At 45.1% G+C, this 19,212-nt stretch overlaps 2 protein-coding genes across 4 annotated transcripts in view; both read left to right on the top strand.

Moving 5' to 3' along the window:
* The window catches only part of HTR1D (5-hydroxytryptamine receptor 1D), a 65,432-nt gene extending 53,483 nt beyond the window's left edge, over positions 1 to 11,949 (top strand). For 2 of the 3 annotated variants that reach the window (XM_053266698.1, XM_053266697.1), the window contains exons 2-4: positions 4,452 to 4,493; positions 5,369 to 5,526; positions 7,906 to 11,949. In XM_053266698.1, the coding sequence (XP_053122673.1) occupies positions 8,012 to 9,151 (1,140 nt within the window). In that variant the 5' untranslated portion in view covers positions 4,452 to 4,493; positions 5,369 to 5,526; positions 7,906 to 8,011 and the 3' untranslated portion in view covers positions 9,152 to 11,949. The remainder of the gene's footprint in view (positions 1 to 4,451; positions 4,494 to 5,368; positions 5,527 to 7,905) is intronic. The other variant, XM_053266699.1, reaches the window with a different exon arrangement.
* A 6,660-nt stretch (positions 11,950 to 18,609) lies between these two features.
* LUZP1 (leucine zipper protein 1) overlaps positions 18,610 to 19,212 on the top strand; it is a 72,434-nt gene continuing 71,831 nt past the window's right edge. Inside the window, exon 1 of the mRNA XM_053266937.1 lies at positions 18,610 to 18,834. The gene's annotated coding sequence lies outside the window, so the exon portion shown is untranslated. The remainder of the gene's footprint in view (positions 18,835 to 19,212) is intronic.

Below are 19,212 nucleotides of genomic sequence, written 5' to 3' on the forward strand. Positions count from 1 at the left end.
CTCAGCCCTATTTTTGGAGAAGCCAGGGAGGGAACTTGGAACCCTCTGCTCTTCCCAGAGCAGCTCCATCTCGAGGATATCTTACAGTGCTCACACATCAAGTTTCTCATTCATATGCAACCAGGGTGGACCCTGCTTAGCTAAGGGGACAATTCATGTGTGCTACCACAAGAACAGCTCTTCTCTCATGTCACAGTAGCCCAAGAGAAAACTCTACAGCTTGAGGCGTGCCTGGATTTTAAAGAATCGAAGCAATTATCTACAGCGTTTTTTGTTAGTAGCTTTTCTTGTTTTGGGGATTGGATTGGTGCAGCTCTCTGGTCTGTGCCATTGGGTTCTTGCTCTGGTCCTAGTGAGCTCCGTTGCAGGTCTAAAGGGCTGTAGATTCCTGGATCCATCGCAGGGACAGCTGAAGCTCAAGCCCTTTGGGTGCCTGAAGTGGGGTTCCCAATGCCACCTCTGACATTTCACCTCATCTGCCCTCTCCTGCCTCTGCCACCACCTGGCTGAGTGTCCGCATGTGTAGCAGCACAGTAGAAAAGTTACAATTGGATGCAAAATAATAATAATAATCATCATCATCATCTACTTTTTATATCCTGCTCTTCCTTTAAGGAGCCCAGAGCGGTGTACTACATACTTAAGTTTCTCCTCACAACAACCCTGCAAAGTAGGTTAGGCTGAGAGAGAAGTGACTGGACAGATTTTACAGGGAAGATCTATGAGCAGAAGAAGGCAAGAATCTAATCTCTCTCATGTGGGTCTTGCCAGTGCGCCCAAGTGGTTTATGGATTTTGTGCTTCAGTGTTATGTTTCTCATGGGTGTTTCTAGAGATAAACATTATGTGAAAATTAAGGCATCTCAGAGCTCTGCTTTCTCTTGGCTTTGAAACTGCCAAAGCTTAAAGCTAATGCTAGGCTGCCCCCTAAAGTCAGATACCAGCCACACATTAAAAATGTTCATCTGAATTGGAACTGGAGGCCTGTGATCCTTTCAGATTCGGGACCCCACTTTTAACTGAAACATGAAATCCATTGCCATAGAATCCGTTTTTAATTGTTTACAACTTGCCTAGGTGCCACGGCTCTGTGGCCGCTGTGATTTGGTGTTGAGGATTTGAATATCTTGTCAATGTACTGCAAATTACTTAGAGATTTCCCATTAGATCTTGGCCCACTTTCTGACTGCGCTCAATACAGAGCAGTGATCTTCACTATTTTTCAAGGAGGGGCCACTTTGGCAACCCCCTCCCCCCCAAAAAAAACACCACCCAACAACAACCCTTCAGGGTGAGAGCTTTTCCCCACTGCTGACCTCTGCTCAGTACTGTACTTATCTCAGTGCTGGTAGGGCCTTTAAGAGAGACGGAGCCCTCTCTTAAGAACTCTATGGGGGAAACAATGGGAGGAGCTTCACTTCCCTGCATTCTGTGCATGCCTTCCAAGATGGTGCAGGGACTCAAGAGTTTCCCTTCAAGGAACGCCCCCGGCCTTAGCAGTGGGAGAGCAACTGGCCCTATCCATCCCCAGCACAGTATCCCTCCAGTGGCTGCTGCTGGTGTCTATCTTGTGGTTTTTTTTTAGATTGTGAGCCCTTTGGGGCCAAGGAGCCATTGTACTTATTTGTTTTTCTATGTAAACCGCTTTGGGAACTTTTATGGGAAAGTAGTATATAAATATTCTTAGTAGAATAGCACATCCTCTCTGTATGGTGCCAGGAAAATTGTGTAGAGTATTTAGCTTCAGTGAAGCTTCACACAGGCCCAACAAACATTTAGAGGGATGCCCTTAGGATTGGTGGAGGCTGCCACTGGTCCCCAGACCTTACAATGAAGAGCATTGGTACTGAAGAAAGGAAATTCCTTCCAGAGTGTGTCTGGACAGAGTGTTAGAACTTGGCCATACAATTTCCTTTCTTATCACTTGCTTGGAATCTGAAAAATGACCGTTTTTCTAGAGGCTGAGTTAAGATTCTTACACAATGAATGACCACTTGGTCATTTAGCAAAAATGGAAGCACAGCTCTGCTTTTCCCAGCTGCCAAAATAACTAGCCTATGAGTGTTCTTCCTTACTGCTGACTCAATGATCTATTTCATTTCTTGGCTCTTCTTGCAGAACTCAGGGAACAGTTGACAGCATCAGGGTGGTTGCCCAAGGTTTCAAGCAGTCTGGGAAAAAATCATTTTATTGGAGACCTTTGACCCTGTGAAAATTAAGAGCCTGCATTTTCCCCATATTTGTATATGAACAGCATAAACACAGGCACATGGCATGATTTGAGGAACACAAGGATAAGCATGAATAGCAAAGAATAACAAACAATATTTTCTCAAGTGAAACGATTGGTTATGCCATGTGATGCAAGACAGAAGTTCTTAAAACAATATTAGAGTGGCTACATTTACATACATATATGATGCATCTGGATGTGACACCAGCGGAAGAAGGGATTTAGTGCAAGCAATTCTCGGCATTGCTACAGTCCCCTGAGCCTGCCAAACCTTGCCAAAGGTCGTGAGACCCTCAGCAATGATGTGGGCTGCATTGCGGGTGACTGCAGGGGGAAGGAGGGAGCTCGGAAACTGGGCGGGGCTCCGCTAGCGCCAAGGTTGGTGTTGTCCCCCATCCCTCTGCAGCAGCCCATGACACAATCCATGTCATTGCTTAGGGGTTAGAGTGCTGGACTAGGACCGGGGAGGCCCGAGTTCAAATCCCCATTCAGCCATGAAACTAGTTGGGTGACTCTGGGCCAGTCACTTCGCTCTCAGCCTAACCTACTTCACAGGGTTGTTGTGAAAGAGAAACTCAAGTATGTAGTACACTGCTCTGGGCTCCTTGGAGGAAGAGCGGGATAGAAATGTAAAAATAAAAATAATAATAATAATTTGGCAGGTTCCGGGGACTTCAGCACCACCAAGAATGAGGCGATGGGGCTGTAGCTCAGTGGTAGAGCATTTGCTTTGCATGTAGAAGGTCACAGGTTCAATCCCTGGTGGCATCTCCAGGTAGGGTTGAGAAGGACTCTGCCTGAAACCTTGGAGAGCGACTACCTCTCAGTGTAGACCAAGGCTGCACAACTTTGGCCCTCCTGCAGATGTCGGACTACAGCTCCCATCATCCCTGACTGTTGGCCAGCGTGGCTGGGGTTGATGGGAACTCTACTTTAAAAACAGTTAGCTGAAGGGCTGAAGTTGTGCAGCCATGGTGTGGCCCAGTGGGTCCCAGCCTGAGGGCCTCCAGATGTTGCTGGACTACAACTCCCACCATCCTCAGCCACAATACAATGTAGCTAGGGCCGATGGGAGTTGTAGTTCATCAACATCTGGAGGCCCCCAGGTTGGAACTCACTAGTGTAAACAACACTGAGCAATAACAGTGTAGATGAGTACTCGATGGATGAATGAAGATTCACTTCCTCCCCTGCCAACTGAGCAAAGAGGCCCCTTTTAAAAGTGGTGTTCCTCTTTATTTAGCCGTGGGAGAGCAACTGGCCCTATCCAGCCCCAGCACAGCATCCCTTCGGTGGCTGTTGCTGGTTTTGATCTTATAAAATTGAACAAGTGGCACATTTCAAATGCTTGGGAGTAGTTTTTCAATCTGGTGGCTCTAGAAAAGCCCATGGAGAACACGTGGCTTTAAATGCTCAGAGAAGCTCGTCTGCCATCCTCCAATTCCTGCGGACAAGAGGAGGCCGTGATCTACCAGCAGCTCTCAAACTGTTCAAAGCCAAGTCGCTAGCTCAACTCCTCTTTGGCGCTCAATGTAACTTTTTAAAATGCAGCCATCCTTATTATTAGCTCTTTTATGATATGTATCATCATATAGGCAATCACCTTCATCCACCCGTACTTTTTAACATGTAACTTTTAACATGTAATCATTATTAGTAATTTCATTCTGGTCTGTGACCATAATAAAGGTTGATTGATTGATTGATCGATTGATCTTATGTTTCTTTTTTAGACTGTGTGCCCTTTGGGGACAAGGAGCCCTTTTATTTATAACTATGTAAACTGCTTTGGGAACTTCTGTTGGAAAGCGATATATAAATATTGGTCATATTTGTACTTAAATATTCATCATATGTTCCTATGAGAATTGCTTGGGCATGCTCTCTTACGCTGACATTGCTGTGTCTATGAGCTGCTATATGTTCTTTGCGGGCTGCATTTTAACGGACTAGTTCGGCCATAAGGAAGGCCTCTTGGGAATCTTCCAAGTCCAGCTCTTCCATCACGTGGAAAAACAGAAGAACTGTTAGGTTCGCATATGTCCTGACATGGCCGCAGCCCCCATTCTGGTGGAATATCAAGATATACAGATATTCATGTTTTGCCCCGTACCAGTCAGAATGGGTGTTGATGCAAGGAACCCTGCCATGATTAGAGATGGGCTGGAGTTTTATATGACGCATTTAAGTTATGTTTCAAATCTGTCCTGTTTTTCTAGACGGTTCCCCCAGCTGATGTGTGTGGACAGCTTCAAGGCCAGGTAAATTCTCTTCTGTGAAGTCTTCGTCCATAAATTCTGTTTAATTCTCTGGTCATAGTCTTTGGTCACCAATCTAATGGGTGACTCACTGGGTACTGTTGCAGAAACTCTCTGGGTTCTGTATCTTAATAATAACGTCTTGTAGCAAAGAAAAGTAAAGTGAGGTGTCCAGAACTATTCCGGAACAAGGTCGGGGGAGAATAACTGGCCCTATCCATCCCCAGCACAGCATCCCTCCGGTGACTGTTGCTGGTGTCTATCGTATGTTTCTTTTTAGATTGTGAGCCCTTTGGCGACAGGGAGCCATCTTTATTTATTTATTTTTATCTCTCTATGCAGACTGCTTTGGGAACCGTTTTTGAAAAGCAGTATATAACTATTCATAGTAGTAGTACTTTTAAAATGCAAACATAACAAGCATAAATCATTTTGTTTTAACTCATGTTTTTAACTTTTTTCGATTGTTTTTGCTTTGTTGTAAACCACCCAGAGACGTACGTTTTGGGCAGTATACAAATATGTTAAATAAATAAATAAATAAATAAATCACATCCAATCAACTTAGGGCACTGGAAAATTTGCTTATGAAAGATGTTCTGAAAAATCCATATCATTGCACAGCATAGAGCCTGGTTCCAGTGTTGCTCTGAGTTCACAAGCAGGTTCATATGGGAGGAGGTAGTCCTTAAAATAATATTCTGCCAAAGAAAACCACATGGCTCTGTGGTCACCAGGTCAGGGGTCGACACTGACTCAATGGCACAACTTTACCTTTACTTCAGTGATGTATTGAGAAACTCCTGCAGTTCATAGAATGCAGTAGTTGCACTTCTGATGTATTCCTGAACTAACTTAGGTCCATGTCTTCCTTCTAGATCCAGTTGGGAATAATGAGCCATCCAGCCATGCCTTTCTTCTCTCTGGGATTCTGGACTTTGCAGTTAAGAATGATAGCACTTCCTCCACGTGATCATGAACAACTTGCAAAAGTTAAATTCAGAGAACCTTCTAAGATGTCTGTCCATGTATAACGGTAGGTGGTAGCACAGGCAGAGAATGTCCAGAAGAGAACAAATCATGATGATAGAAAGAAGTGCTTGTAGATTAAGCATTGCATAGAGAAAGTGGCTAGAGGGATCCCTACCCCCACAGCAAAAGTTGGGGTCTCTCAGTGGTATTGACTTGGCAGTAGATTCAGGACAAGGACAACAACAAATATTTATATACAGCTTTTCAACAAAAGTTTCCAAAGCGGTTTACATAGAGAAACAATAAATAAATAAGATGCCTCCCTGTCCCCAAAAGGCTCGCAATCTAAAAAGAAACAGTCTGAAAAGAAAAGGACAGACAAAAGAAAGTAATTCTCATTGACTTGTGGAATTCATTGCCACAAGTTGTGGTGATGGCCATTAGCACAGATGGCTTTAAAAGGAGCTGAGACAATTTCAGAGGTCCGTCAATGAGCCATTATAACTATGTGAAGTCTCCCATGTTTAGAGGCAGTATACCACTTAATATTAGTGCTGATGGGGTGGCCGTGAGTGGAGACTATTTCTTTCATACCTCGCTTTTGGCTTACCTAAAAGATGCTTTGGACTGATCCAGCAGAGCTCATTTGTTTTGTGTCCTGCAAGTTAAGATACTGGCTGGCATATACAGTGCAAGGATGCAATGCTACAGCAAGAGAGCAGCCTGACAGAACTTCCCAGCTAACTGCACCACCGCAGCTGGGAAGTGGCAATTTTTATTCTCCAGAAAGCCCTCTGTGCCACCCAGAAATATGTCCCTGAGGGCTGCACAGCCCTCAGGGACATATTTTAGGGTGGCTCAGAGGACTTCCTGGAGCAGGAGAGGGCATCAAAAATTGACACTTCCCAGTGGCACGGGTGCAACTAGTTGGGAAGTTCTGTTAGGCTGCTTCTTCCCTACAAAGGCGCATCTTTGCTCTGTATGTTAGCCTATGTTTGCACTGCATTTTACCACAAACCTATTCTGTATGCAGCTATTAATTTATTCAGCTCTACAGTTTTGTGCGTCCGTTTGCGCAATTACACATCAAAAAGAAGAATATCTGTTCCTGTCTCTGAAGGACTTAAGGCTTAATGGCGCTTAGCAGTGGAAAATTGCATGTTCAAAAACTATTTACTGCTTTAGCAAGCCACATTCCTTTTCAACTTGCTGTTTTGAATCAATGCAGATTGCCATTGCAAACCCTTCTGTGCTAGGGAGCAATTATTTCTGTCTGCCTTAACAGAAATACTTGGCTAGGGTGACATGTTTCTGTCCCTCCTCCATCTCTGGAACCTGGAATTCCTGATGGTGGAAGAGGGCCAGTTTATTTATTAATTACATTTTTATACCACCCCATCCAAAGGCTCTGGATGGTGTACAATAAGTTGACTTCTTAGTTGGCTAAGAAGGGCAGGTGGGGTAGGCGTACTTGTACTTTCCCTGAACACCTTTGTCGATTCTCCCCCAAGGAATGAGCGAAAGCTGAATATCGGAGGTTCCTAATGGCGCAGTGGGGAAATGGCTTGACTACCAAGCCAGAGGTTGCCAGTTCGAATCCCTGCCGGTTCGAATCCCTGCCGGTTCGAATCCCTGCTGGTAACTTCCTACAGGAAGTTGCTGAAAGGCATCATCTTATATTGCACGGGAGGAGGCAATGGCGAACCCCTCCTGTATTCTACCAAAGACAACCACAGGGCTCTGTAGTTGCCAGGAGTTGACACTGACTCAACGGCCCACTTTACCTTTAGTTTTTTGAGAATACAAATTAGGAACAACAGGAGTCAAACTTGCAACCATCTACATTAATGCATCTGCTCTTCCACTGAGTTATATGGGTTCTAGGGTTGGTTTAGGTCAGGGCTGCACAACTTTGGCCCTCCAGCTGTTTTTGGACTACAGTTCCCATCATCTGCAGCCACAGTGGCCAGTACTCGGGTATGATGGGAACTGTTGTCCAACCTCTGAACGAGGGCTGAAGTTGTACAGCCCTGGTTTACATTCAACAGTTAGTAATGTGAGTGTTTGTGGTCTTCTGCCATGAGATTATGAATTTACTGTGGCAATCCTGAACACCCTTACTAGCCGGTGAGTCCCAGGCGGAATGAGTCTCAGACTTCTGCACCTATTAACTGCCACGAGCCTATCCCAGACTGTCTGGCTCGCTCAGACGGACTTCTGAGGAGATTTGCTTAGGATTGCACTGCATGAGGCAGTAAATCTCACTAGTGTCTGAATATTCTCTATTAATAGGTGGCTGAGGATTAGTGACTGGAGTTGTAGTGTAGTAAAATCTACCACAGCTAATGCTTGGTTAATGCTTTTGTTATCGTCTTGGCTTCTGGTTAACAATGGTATGTTCGTTTTCTTTCTCTCTCTCTCCCTCTGTCTCTCTCCCTTCCAGCCCTAAAGTTCTGTTCCACAAATCCCAGTTTCGGTAAAGACTGAGATACATTCTCAGGTGTATGTAAAGGATTAAATTGAAAAGAGGAGTTCCAACTCAGCAGAGAATGACCCAGTACAACTGGTCAGCAGAGTTTCCCTTCCAGAGTATGTCTAACAGGTCTCTGAATGCCAGTGAAATGCCCAAGGGCTGGGATGAGGGGAGTTTGCTAGGCCTCCAGGTCACCCTTGCTGTGATTCTGGCTGTGATCACACTGGCGACGATGCTCTTCAATACGTTCGTCATCATCACAATCATCCTTACCAGAAAACTCCACACGCCTGCCAATTATCTCATCGGCTCCTTGGCGGCCACTGACCTCTTGGTTTCGATCCTGGTCATGCCCATCAGTATTCCGTACACCGTCAGCCACATCTGGACCTTTGGCCAGATCATGTGTGACATCTGGTTGTCCTCGGACATCACCTGTTGCACGGCTTCCATCCTGCACCTTTGTGTGATTGCCCTGGACAGATACTGGGCTATCACAGACGCTCTCGAGTACACCAAACGCCGGACTGCTGGCAGAGCTGCTCTCATGATCGCTGTGGTTTGGGTGATCTCCATTTGTATCTCAATGCCGCCTCTTTTCTGGAGGCAGGCCAAAGCCCACACAGAAATGGCCTCCTGCAACGTGAACACGGATCAGATTTCCTACACCATCTACTCCACCTGCGGGGCCTTCTATATCCCAACCCTGTTACTCGTGATCCTCTATGGTCGGATTTATGTGGCCGCTCGGTCCCGCATTCTGAAGCCGCCGTCGCTCTACGGGAAGCGCTTCACCACCGCCCACCTCATCACGGGCTCGGCAGGGTCCTCCCTCTGCTCCCTCAGCTCAAATCTTCACGAAGGGCATTCCCATTCCGGCAGCTCCCCAGTGTTCATCAACCACGTGAGGATCAAAGTTGCCGATAGCGCCCTGGAGAGGAAACGTATTTCTGCCGCCCGTGAGCGGAAAGCCACCAAAACACTCGGGATGATTTTAGGGGCCTTCATTTTCTGCTGGCTCCCGTTTTTCGTGGCGACTTTGGTCTTACCCATCTGTCAGAATGCCTGTTGGCTCCCACCCATCCTCTTTGACTTTTTCACATGGTTAGGCTACCTGAACTCCCTCATCAATCCTATTATATATACTGCTTTCAACGATGAATTCAAACGGGCTTTTCAGAAAATGATCCGATTTAAAAAATGCTCCGAGGCCTAACTCCTTCTAGTTTTTGACGCAACTGCCAATACATAACATTCAGCCCACCTGCACTCATAATTTCCTACCGAGTGGGTGAACAATCATTGTTCTCCTTGTCTCCTTGTCACATGTGACTGACAACCTCTTGTTTTTTCATTGCACTTCCTTTTGCTCTCTGTAATAATTATAACTTCTAAGAGTTGCTAGTCTGTGCAGTGAAGTGTGTGTGTGTGTGTGTGTGTGTGTGTGTGTGTGCAGAGCTCGGAAAGAAGATCTGGAACATGGGAGAAGATCTGGAATGAGCGGGATGAAATAAATATGGGAGAAGCTGGTTTATATAGACAGTGTGGCACAATTTCCCCATTCTTGCTTTAGTGTGAATTAGACGCCGCAGCAGCAGCAAGATGTGTTTGTCTACATTAATTGTCTCAGAGCAACCCCACCCAAACCTGTAACATGGGAATAATATGACTTTTCAGGTTTTTAGTAAGGATTATGGAGCTAAGCACAGGACACACTTTGGGGGAAAAGCTATATAAATAATAGGTTCATTCATTTGACCGCTGGCAGGATAGGACAGGAGGAGCAGCCAGCCTATGGGTAGGAGAGCCAGGTACGCTCCTGATTGGTCATGTGCTTGCAAACATTAAGGGAGGAAGAAGGGAGAATGGTAACATAAGAAGCTGCCATATACCGACCGGTCCAGACCATGGGTCCATCTAGCTCAGTATTGTCTACATCAGGGATTCTCAACATTGGGTCCCCAGATGTTATTGGACTTCAGCTCCTATCATCCCCAACCAAAGGCCACTGGAGCTGGGGATTATGCGAGTTGAAGTCCAATAACATCTAGGGACCCAACATTGAGAATCCCTGGTCTATGCAGACTGGCAGCGGCTTCTCCAGGATTGCTGGCAGGAGTCTCTCTCCTCCCTATCTTGGAGATGCCAGGGAGGGAACTTGGAATCTTCTGCTCTTCCCAGAACAACCCCATTCCCTAAGGGGAACATCTTGCCGTGCTCACATATGTGTTCCCTCTAAGAGGGATTCCCAGATGTTGTTGACTACAACTCCCAGAATTTCCACCTACAATGGCTTTTGCTTGGGGATTATGGGAGTTGTAGTCAACAACATCTGGGAATCCCTGTTAGAGGAAACATTGGTAGTCTCCCATTCAAATGCAACCAGGGTGGACCCTGCTTAGCAAAGGGGACAATTCATGCTAGCTACCACAAGACCAGCTGATTGTGTGTGATGTGGCAGCTGGGTAGGACAAACACACCCTACCTAGATTCCGTTCCCAGTATTTTAAGTTAGGCAAAAGTTAGTTGATTTCACCCAGTTTTTAACTTGACTTTGGCTTTAAATTGTTTTAAGGTTTTTGTTTTTGTTTTTGTCTTAATCTGTTTTATATTGTTGTAAATTGCCCACAGACAGAAGTTTGGGGTGGTCTACAAATTTGATAGGTAGATAGATCCCCTCCTCTCTAGGAGGAAAGCTGGTCTTGTGGTAAAGGTAAAGAGGAGTTTACCATTGCCATCATAGCAAGCATGAATTGTCCCCTTTGCTAAGCAGTGTCCACCCTGGTTTGCATTTGAATGGGAGACTACATGTGTGAACACTGTACGATATTCCCCTTAGGGGATGGGGCCGCTCTGGGAAGAGCACCTGCTTGCTTGCATACAGAAGGTTCCAAGTTCCCTCCCTGGCAGCCTCTCCAAGACAGGGCTGAGAGACACTCCTGCCTGCAACCTTGGAGAAGCCGCTGCCAGTCTGTGCAGACAATACTGAGCTAAATGGACCAATCGTCGGACTCAGTATATGGCAGCTTCCTATGTTCCTATCTTCTTCCTATAGATAGATAGATGCCGTCCTACCCAGCTGCCACCTTGCGCACAATCACTCTTCCCTCCTCCTGCCTTAATGTTTTCAAGCACACGGCTGCCAGTCAGGAGCACACCTGGCGCTCCTACCCAGGGCAGGTGCTCTACCAGCAGTCATCTGTACGAATCTGCTAAGTATTGTTATTTATTGTTCCAAACATCAGAAGGTATTATATATTGTAAAATACTGTAGTGAGGGAAATGGGTGTGAGCATTAGCCCCCAGTATCCCAAATCCACTTTCCCTCTAGTACAGATTTTCTCCAGTGGGGCCACTATCTAGCTGTTTTCACTACCAATCCATGGCGTGTGACATTCACCTGAAATGTTGCAAAGTTTTTCAAATGGTTCTGAGACCCCCTGGGGAAGTCTGCGAGGGATTCTCTGATGAGGAACTTGGTAATGATCTTCCATTGTGAAGAGCAGTCATTGGGAAGTGTCGGCAGTATTCTGACGACTCAGTCCCATGGATATTTTGGAAGGAAGACCCATGCGATCGCTAGAATTTACTTCCAAGGCAGCATAGGAGAGTGGCCTTAGGTTCACTCTCAGTTTGTAGGCGATCAAGCCATAGCTCAGTGGTACAGCCTCTGCTTAGCATGTAGAAGCTCTCAGATTTCTCCTTGGTGGCTATTTATGCACTCGGCTCTCAGCTCATCCCTGCTGAGTGGCCTGCCCAATTGCACAGGAAATCTGAAAGCATTCTAGATAGCTGTGGAGCAAAGAATGTTTGTTTGTTGAGCTGTCATTTGAGCTGTCCCATATTTCTTGTGAATTTGTACATTCTTTTTTGAAACGGAGTATTTTGTGAATTTTCTTATCAAACGAGAGCATCATTTGAGATTATTTTTCTACGTTTTTCTCATGTCAGACCGGAACTGTATAATCAGATTGAATATCCCAGCAAAATAAACAGCATGAGGAATTTTAACCAGAGCTTTCTTATTTTCATTGGTATGGCTTTTTTCTTGTCTCTGGTGGTGGCAAAAGTCAGAGAGCAGAAATAATTCTGTTGAGATCTCATTCCCTAGAGGAGATCCTCGAGAGGAGGACATGGGCATAACACTTTCTGCCTCAGCACTATCACGGCTATCTTGTGTTAATACTGCAATAATCCTGTGGTGATCTAATAAAGTGGGATGATAAATGCAATTACTTGGAAATGCCTTCCATAAAAATCAATAGGGCTATCATTCCAAGATGATCTGTTGAAAACCAGGGAATGTATTTGTTTGTGGTTACATGTGAGGACATGCTGTGGGGAAAGATGTGCAAAATTCTGCACCAAGAAATTTTGCCATGGGATGTGGTGATGGCCACCAGCTTGGATGGCTTTAAAGGGGGCTTAGACAGATTCATGGTGGATAGTCTATCAATGGCTACTAGTCTGGTGGCTGTGGGCCATCTTCAGCCTCAGAGGCAGGATGTCTCTCAATACCAGTTGCAGGGGAGCAACAGCAGGAGAGAGGGCATGCACATACCTCTTGCCTGTGGGCTCCCCAGAGGCATCTGGTGGGCCACTGTGTGAAACAGGATGCTGGACTAGATGGGCCTTGTGCCTGAGCCAGCAAGGATGTTCTTAACATTAACGGTATATAAATCAAATAAATAATAATTAATAATAAATAACTTCCTGAGACCTGTATAAATTATGCAAATATACGTTTTGAAATTTTTGCATAATATATTCTCCTTCTGCTAGAAAATAGGTTATGAACACACTTAAATTCTGTTCCATGGAAATCCTGTTCAGTTCTCCTCCCTCCTCTGGCTTCTCATCAAGAGTGGCAAATATGTTGTCTATTGAATCTTGATTACTAAATACAGGATCCATACATATGTGTCAGTAACACAGGATGTGTTAACAACAACAACAACAAATATTTATATACCACTTTTCAACAAAAAAGTTTCCAAAGCTGTTTATACAGAGAAATAATGAATGAATGAATGAATGAATAAGATGGATCTCTGTCCCCGAAGGGCTCACAGTCTAAAAAGAAATATAAGAAAGACACCAGCAACAGTCACTGGAGGTACGGTGCTGGGGGTGGATAGGGTCAGTTATTCTCCCCCTGCTAAATAAAAAGAAGCACCAGGTTCAAAAATTCACAAGCCATAACCCTGACTACCCTCGGTTTTAGCCAAATTAAGGCCCACTTGTAGCCTTCTAAAAGCAATAGCAAAGGGGAGTGTCACCAAAGCCAAGGGGTTTGGGCCCGCTCTGGCCTTCCTGCAATTCAAGTACTGGTTGTGCTTAAGGGACAATTCTTTCACTGTGCCTGAATACAAGACAGGCTTTCAAACTTTCAGTATATGATCATCACAGTCCTAAGGGCTAGAAACGTGTTTATAAATGAGAGCTGAATGAACTCTGCAATCAGTACAAATGTCTGCACTTCACTTCTGCAGCACAAAAGCACAGAACAGACACAACCCAGCACATTTCTATTCTTTAATATATTGCCTCCATAACCTAAACAACAATCTTCTATATTAGAATCACGCTTACACACCTCACTCTTTTAACCATGATAACCTGCTCGCAGTTCCTTCATTTATTCTAGAAAGGTTCAAATAATAAGACAATAATACTGAGAGGAAATTGGTAATTATATCTCCTCCACCCAGGAACCGAAACTAACACCAGGGCAATTAAGAGAGGGACAATTAGATTATTCATCAGTAATCCTGCTGCCTTGCTGAGCTAGTTTTATTGTTTCCTGTTGAACCTGCAAAGAGGACGTATTTAATTAACATTAGAAAGGACCTTTTGCTAAACAGGTCTTATCTGTGCATAAATATTATAGAAGGATTTTGGTCACAGGGAAAGGCCTTGTTGGATAATATGATTTTTTTTTTAATCCCACCGATCTTCCAAGGAACTCGGGGCAACATACATGGTCCCCCTTTCTTTACCCTCACAACAGCCCTGTAAGGTAGATTAGACAGAGAGAAAGTACTTGTCCCAGGGACTTTCATGGCTGAGTGGGGATTTGAACCTAGGACTCCCAAGTCCCAGTCTGACACTCGAACCACTATTCAATGCTAATCCTTCCACCATTTTTAATTCTGGTTCCAGCAAATAGCAGAAATGCTCTTGTGTGGAAGCAATCATAGTGTCGTAAACCAACAGGTCTATTTAAAAAGAATGTGAGTCAATGTCATCATCATCTTGTGTCAGTAGATGGCGGTGTGTACATGCATTTTAGAAGCCCTGCTTGTTTTCTTGAAGAAGCTGTGTTAGAAGAATGTTCTCAAGATTGCAAGGACAATCACTCAAAAAGCGGTGAGGGGTGGGACAAACACACACACACACACCTACCAAATTACCCTTCCGCAGTACAAAGCAGGCTGTCCACTGAGAACTGACAGCATACGTAAGGGCTATTTATACCAAGAGGCCCCTGCCATTTAAAGATACAGCATCAAGTCAGTGCCTTGTGAGGCAGGCCAAGGTCGAGACAGAAGCTGTGTCTATAATGAACATCTATTTCCCAGTGAGCATGTTCCATGCAGCAAAATCCCAGAAGTCCATCCAGTGAAGCTGCATCTCTGCGGGGAAAGTGACACATGGTGTTACCTTTACAACAGGCCACTGCATGAATCTGAAGATGTGTGTGTGCATAGCTTTCAAAAAAATGATGTTACAAGCAGCCCAAAGGTCTGGAGTTCTTCCACCTATAGAACAGTGGGTGAGGAGATTTCTTTTATTAGAATTATGGGAGGAGAGCTGGTCTTGTGGTAGCAAGGAGTACTTGTCCCCTTTGCTAAGCAGGGTCTGCCCTGGTTGCATATGAGTGGAAGACTAGAAGTGTGAGCATTGTAAGATATTCCCTTCAGGGGATGGAGCCGCTCTTGGAAGAGCAGAAGGTTCCAAGTTCCCTCCATGGCTTTTCCAAGATAGGGCTGAGGCTGAGAGACTCCTGCCTGCAACCTTGGAGAAGCTGCCATCCGCCCGCCCCCCGCCCCGCCCCAGATTTTAAGGATCTCACTAGGAACATAGGATAATAGTATAGGAAACTGCCATATACTGAGTCAGGCCATTAGTCTATCTAGCTCAGTATCATCTTCACAGACTGGCAGTGGCTTCTCCAAGGTTGCAGGCAGGAGTCTCTCTCAGCCCTATCTTGGAGATGCTGCCAGGGAGGGAACTTGAAATCTTCTGCTCTTCCCAGAGTGGCTCCATCCCCTAAGTTGAATATCTTCCAGTGCTCACACTTCTAGTCTCCCATTCAAATGCAACCAGGGTGGACCCTGCTTAGCTAAGGGGACAAGTCATGCTTGCTACCACAAGACCAGCTCACCCAGATTCACCAGGAATTCAGCTTTCTTTCTTTTCTTTTCTTTTTAAAGTTAAGCTCTAGCCCTTGTAGAAGCAGAGTTATGGAGCAAAACGTGCAGTCACTATTCTGCTCAGAAATTATCTTCAAGCCAATTTACATAATATGCAAAATAGGCACCCGGATTTGGAAAGCCAGAATATGGCCACCCTTGACAATACGGAACTAGGTGGACCAATGGGCAGCTTCCTATGTCCCTAGACAGTTACTGGGCCAGCTTCTGCTGAGAAATTAAATTGCTCCATGGAACATCTCTATTAATCTTCTCACACACAAAAATCTGCCTCTCTCTACCACAGCTGTCACCTTCAAACCAAGCACTAGAAACCCAGAAATGCTGACTCAACTTGTATCTTTGCAATATGTAAATCGCCAATGTTGTCATTTTCAGATGTGTTTTTCATTTGACTACTGGATGTTACTATGTGCCTTTGGACATTTTCTACCCATTTTCCCTATCTAGTACATAACAGTTATCAGAAATGCAGCACCAGCCGTTTTAATTGATGTCCAGTTTACTCCTGTGTACGTTTACTGTATTTACCTGAATCCAAGACTGTGTTTTGATATTCGAAATCAAGGGGTTGTCTTAAATTCAGAGTCTTCTTCCTTTTGGATAAATGCAGGTATAACCTGCATTTTTAAAGGGGATCGTCTCAAATTTAGAGTAATATTTGATTCAGATAAATATGATACTTGCAAGTAAGACACATCTGACATCCAGAGTGAGTCTGATATCCAGAGCAAGGAAACACCAGTACAGTGAAAGAAGCAGACAAATCATACTTTCAGATTAACTCCAGACTCACTTCCAGACTAATTGCGGTGCATGGGAGGAGGAACTATTTTTTATGACCTCCCATTCCCCCAGAAAGCCCTCTGTGCTACTGCCACCTGAAAATGTGTCCTAAGGGCTGGATAGTTTTCAGGACATATGTGTGGTTTCCTGGGGAGGATGTAAAAAACGCCCCTTTTCTGGTGCACCAGTGCAGTTAGTTTGGAAGTGCTTTAGTATGTGCCTCTCACTACACTTTTGTTACATCCTTGCTCTGGATTTCAACCAATTATTCTAACTAGACTTACTCCCAAGTACATAGGGAGGAGAGGTAAGGTATAATTGTGCTGTCGAGTTGGTGTCAACTCCTGGAGACCCCAGAGCCCCGTGGTTGTCTTTGGTAGAATACAGGAGGGGTTCACCCTTACCTCTTCCCATGCAGTATGAGATTATGCGTTTCAGCATCTTCCTATATCGCTGCTGCCCGATATAGGTGTTTCCCATAGTCTGGGGAACATACCAGCGGGGATTCGAACCAGCAACCTCTTGCTCCCTAAGCAAGTCATTTCCCCACTGCACCAGAGGTAGTGAGCAAGAATTGTCCCCTTTGTTACACAGGGTTTGCCTTGGTTTATATTTGGGTGGGTGACTACATGTGAGCGCTGTAAGATATTCCCCCTTAGGGGATGGGGCCATAGATCAGTGGAAGAGCATTTTCTTTGCATGCAGGAAGGTCCCAGGTTTCCTCCCTGGCATCTCCAAGATAGGGCTGGGAGAGCCTCCTGCCTGAAACCTTGAAGAAGCCGCTGCCAGTCAGTGTAGACAATATTGAGCTAGATGAACCAATGGTCTGACTCCGTACAAAGCAGCTTCTGTGTTCCTAAGTGTGTATAAAATTGCAACACTGGGTGTCCAGAGTGGGGAGGGAGCAAGAGGGGGCAGTTGCCCCCCTGGATTGAGCCAGTCTCCATTGAATTTAATGGGGCATACTCCCAGGAAGGGGGGGTATAGGATTGCTGGCTTTGCCCCGCCCCCCTAAAAAAGTTCTGCAGACGCCCATGATTGCAACCTTGATTTCATGATTTGCTAGGTGACGGATGCTTGCCCAGAAGTATGTTCAGGCTGTTGTGATGTGGTTAGCAAGAACATTTTCGGGCTGTGCTGTTTGAATATACGAATGTGACAAATATTTATGAATACAATGGATATTTATATACGGCTTTTCAGCAAACGTTCCCAAAGTGGTTCACATAAATATAAATAAATACATAAAATGCCCCCTGTCTCCAAAGGGCTCACAGTCTAAAAAGGAAACAAAAGAGACACCAGCAGCCACCACTGGAGAGATGCTGTGCTGGGGATGGGTGTGTGTGTGTGTGTGTGATATGGGCAGTCTGATGATCCACAACTCAGTGAAGCTGACAGACATAGATGTATAGCCATTTTGGACGGACCTGCATCAGCCTTTAATAAGCCACTATTTGCACTCTGTGTGCAATCTGACACCATGTACTGACATGCATGTCTGCATACCCTATCATGTGTTGCCAGGAAGTTTTTCACAGGGGGCTTTTAAAGCCCTTTAACTTGCATCTCCTCCAGAATGGAGGGGGTGCATTCACATATCAGCCAGATTTACCCCAAAGTCCCTGTGAGTTATCGGGGAGCAATTTATACACAATTTGGGTTTTTCACAGCAGATTAGAGTGTAGCCCGATTTATATCCAGGATAAAAACAACCCACTATTTATTTCAGGTTTTTGGGGACAACTTCAAGTTCTCAGTAAAGCCTCCCAGTAAAGCTGCTGTGTGTAAAAGCGCCAGGCACACGGATAGCAAGTTGCTGCAAACACAGATGAAGGCATTTCATGTATATAGTGGAGTGCTAGCTGTCCCTGGTACCAAGTGATAGGAGGATACGCACATGGGACCAATTTTACACAGTGAGAGAAAACAAGAAATTCCGCATGTTAAAAGTATGAAACCCACCCATTAAAATCTATGGCATACACAGGTTTACATAGCAGAACTCCAACCCAGCTGATTTGTGAACCGCAAGGTTGACTGCACTGGCATTTAGCACAGAGCTTTGCCATATGCTTTGATTCTCTCTCCCCTTGCTGCTCTATTGAATTGCCTGGGAATTAAATTTCCCCGACCCAGAGGTGCACAGCATCCATAGGATCCTGGTTACTTTCTCCAATGCAAGCGACTTCGAGAAAAGCAAAGTGTCAAAAGGCACACAGAACACACCATCCCCATATATATCGGGACTCCTTGCTTGTCTGGGGCAGGAGTGGGGGTGATATATCAGCTCTCAAATGGAGGAAGCCATCCATTTTGTCTCAGCCCCCCACCCCCTTCCTCTTGGCCTGGCTTAGGCATGGATGCTCTGGGAAGAGCTCATGATGAGAACAGCCCTGTGGACGGTCCTGAACCGCCTGTTCTGAAGAAGATCTGGATTCCTAGGGCCGCCTAACAGGCAAGGGACTGTCTTTCTCCTGATTGGAAATTATGCTGAGTCTTTAAAAGCACATTCAGCCAGCAGAACAGAGATTTAACCAAGTAAATGCTGGCTGGATTTTTGCACTGCAGCACACACAGAGCTCGGGACCGGGATCATTGTGCAATGCTGCATTTCACAAACGCAGCTGCCTGCCCCGGCATGACTCAAAGCAAGACTTCTTCGCCCTATTTCCAGGTATTATTGAGTTTTTCCGTCTCTTTCCTCTTGCCGAGTTAAACGGGGTTTTAACTGATCAAATGTGATTTCTCTCCATTGTGCTTTATTGAACTGCATGATGCTATGAACATGTGCTGTAGGCAAAGATCCAGTTTGGATAACCAGTGCATGAGATGTTTAGAGCTCTGCGTCTGACCACGCTTACTTAAAAGTAAATGTAACTGAGCCTGAAACCCATGGGGATTACTTCCATGCAAATATATTTTAAGCGTGCAATGCTGCAATTTACATCCTCTTTAACTCAATATCAAACCTGACAGTAGTTCTGTGTTGCACCATAACACGTCCTGATACTATTAATAGTCACTTGGTTGGGAGTAAATTCCACTGATTTAA

This window comes from Hemicordylus capensis, chromosome 7 (assembly GCF_027244095.1).
Source record: "Hemicordylus capensis ecotype Gifberg chromosome 7, rHemCap1.1.pri, whole genome shotgun sequence".
Taxonomy (NCBI): Eukaryota; Metazoa; Chordata; class Lepidosauria; order Squamata; family Cordylidae; genus Hemicordylus; species Hemicordylus capensis.